This window comes from Silurus meridionalis, chromosome 16 (assembly GCF_014805685.1).
Source record: "Silurus meridionalis isolate SWU-2019-XX chromosome 16, ASM1480568v1, whole genome shotgun sequence".
NCBI classification, from domain to species: Eukaryota; Metazoa; Chordata; class Actinopteri; order Siluriformes; family Siluridae; genus Silurus; species Silurus meridionalis.
This window is the reverse complement of record NC_060899.1, coordinates 412,501-415,000: the sequence shown is the minus strand read 5'-3', so window position 1 is coordinate 415,000 and position 2,500 is coordinate 412,501. Positions and strand designations below refer to the sequence as shown.

Here is a 2,500-nt window from a genome sequence, read left to right as displayed (position 1 = left end):
TTACTCTACTGTTGCTCACAGATGGTCACCTCTTCTCTCAGCCTAAATTCCACTACTCTTTTCCATAACTTCATGGTGTGACTGATCAACTTTATTCCCCTGTACTTACTGCAGGTCTGCCAACACCTTACAGTGTCCAATCTCCTACATAGAACATAGTCCACCTGTGTGCACCTTCCTCCACTCTTATACGTCACCCTGTGATCCTCCTTCTTCTTAAAATAAGTGTCACCACTTCCATTTTCATCCTTTTAGCAAAATCTACCACCATCTGACCTTCCACATTCCTCTCCTTAAGACCATACCTACCACCATCTCCTCATCACCTCTGTTCCCTTCACCTACATGCCCATTAAAGTCTGCCCCAATCACCAATCTTCATTCCTAGGTTCACCTTCTACCACTTCATCTAACTTACGCCAGAATCTTTCCTTCTCCTCCATCTCACAACCCACTTGTGGAGCATAAACACTGATGACATTTATCATCATCCCTTCAACTTCCAGCCTCACTTTCATCACCCTATCAGAAACTCTCTTCACCTTCACAACACTCTTACTGTACTCTTCCTTCAGAATCCCCCTACACCATTTCTCTTTCCATCCACACCATGATAGAACAGTTTAAACACCTCCAATGTTCCTGCTCTTACTCTCTTTCCACTTGGTCTCCTGAACACACAACATCTCTACCTTTCTCCTCTCAATCATATCAACTCCCTCTCTCCCTTTACCAGTCATAGTACCAACATTTAAAGTACCAACCAAGGATAAGGTTCTCTTCTGGGTATGGTTCCTCTCTAGGTTTCTTTCTTATACCATCTCAGGGAGTTTTTCCTTCACTGGAGTCTCCACTGGATTACTCATTAGGGAGAAACCTATAGAGACTGATTTCTGATGATTAAATACGTCATTTTTAACAACACTGAAGTGAATACTGACGTGACTGGAACAGACGAGTCGCTCTGGAGAAGCTGCTTTCCAAGTCCAAATCCGAAGAAGCTGATGGCCATCATGGGGGCAACTCCAGCCAGCGGAGCTCCCATTCCCTTATAGAAACCCAACACTCCCTGAGAGAGAGAGAGAGAGAGAGAGAGAGAGAGAGAGAGAGAGAGAGAGAGATGAGATGAGATGAGATGAGATGAGATGAGATGAGATGAGATGAGAAATAATCAGGGTGTAGAAAAGCCACAGGTTCAGAATCATTAGCATCAGACTGTACATCTGATCTCATTGATGCTTATAAACACAATTTTTAGATTCCTCAGAAACTTAAAACAATGAGCCCTAATTCCCAACATTAGCACTTAGCATTGAAAAATGATGCTTTAAAAGTTGAAGAACAACGCTGTGTTCACTCATGGTCTTCAAAAATCACTCATTTATCATCAGGACCTGCTGTACTTTCTGAAATGAGGGTTCTGGAGCATCTTTAAACTTTATTTATTACCTGCACTTGAACCAGAATGAAGAAAGCAGTGTTTTTTGTATTGAAATCTAGGAGGTCCTGAGACACCATGCATTATAATATTTGTTTCTTGTGATCTCAACATAACAAACATTATTTCATGATCAGTAAATAATTCCCAGTTCATCTCACCTACTCTACACACTCGAGTCAGGTGTGTGTCTGCGGCCCAATTAATGTTCAACTCCATTAACCAGGATATTTTATTCCCTTTAATGTAGTTGATGCAGACTCATTCATAAATTATTCAATTATTCATAAATTAGTTCCGGGTGAAATGCTGATTAGCGATGTAATTTTCCATGAATCTGCTCTATTAGCGATTAAAATATGACTTCTAGTGAACGTTAGCTTGTTTAAAATAGCTTGTAGCATAGTGCACTGCAGCTAACACTGCAACTAATGTACTAGTGCACTGACACTAACACTGCAACTAATGTACTAGTGCACTGACACTAACACTGCAACTAATGTACTAGTGCACTGCAGCTAACACTGCAATTAATGTACTAGTGCACTGACACTAACACTGCAACTAATGTACTAGTGCACTGACACTAACACTGCAACTAATGTACTAGTGCACTGACACTAACACTGCAACTAATGTACTAGTGCACTGCAGCTAACACTGCAACGAATGTACTAGTGCACTGCAGCTAACACTGCAACTAATGTACTAGTGCACTGACACTAACACTGCAACTAATGTACTAGTGCACTGCAGCTAACACTGCAACTAATGTACTAGTGCACTGCAGCTAACACGGCAACTTATGTACTAGTGCACTAACACGGCAACTAATGTACTAGTGCACTGCAGCTAACACTGCAACTAATGTACTAGTGCACTGACGCTAACACTGCAACTAATGTACTAGTGCACTGCAGCTATCACTGCAACTAATGTACTAGTGCACTGCAGCTAACACGGCAACTTATGTACTAGTGCACTGCAGCTAACACTGCAACTAATGTACTAGTGCACTGCAGCTAACACTGCAACTAATGTACTTGTGCACTGACACTAACA

The 2,500-nt window shown here is 41.5% G+C and overlaps 1 protein-coding gene across 1 annotated transcript in view; it reads right to left on the bottom strand.

The window, feature by feature from the left end:
* The window catches only part of si:dkey-150i13.2 (mitochondrial carnitine/acylcarnitine carrier protein), an 11,302-nt gene that overhangs the window by 5,147 nt on the left and 3,655 nt on the right, over window positions 1–2,500 (bottom strand). The window contains exon 3 of the mRNA XM_046869292.1: window positions 942–1,069. Coding sequence (XP_046725248.1) covers window positions 942–1,069 — 128 coding nt within the window. The remainder of the gene's footprint in view (window positions 1–941; window positions 1,070–2,500) is intronic.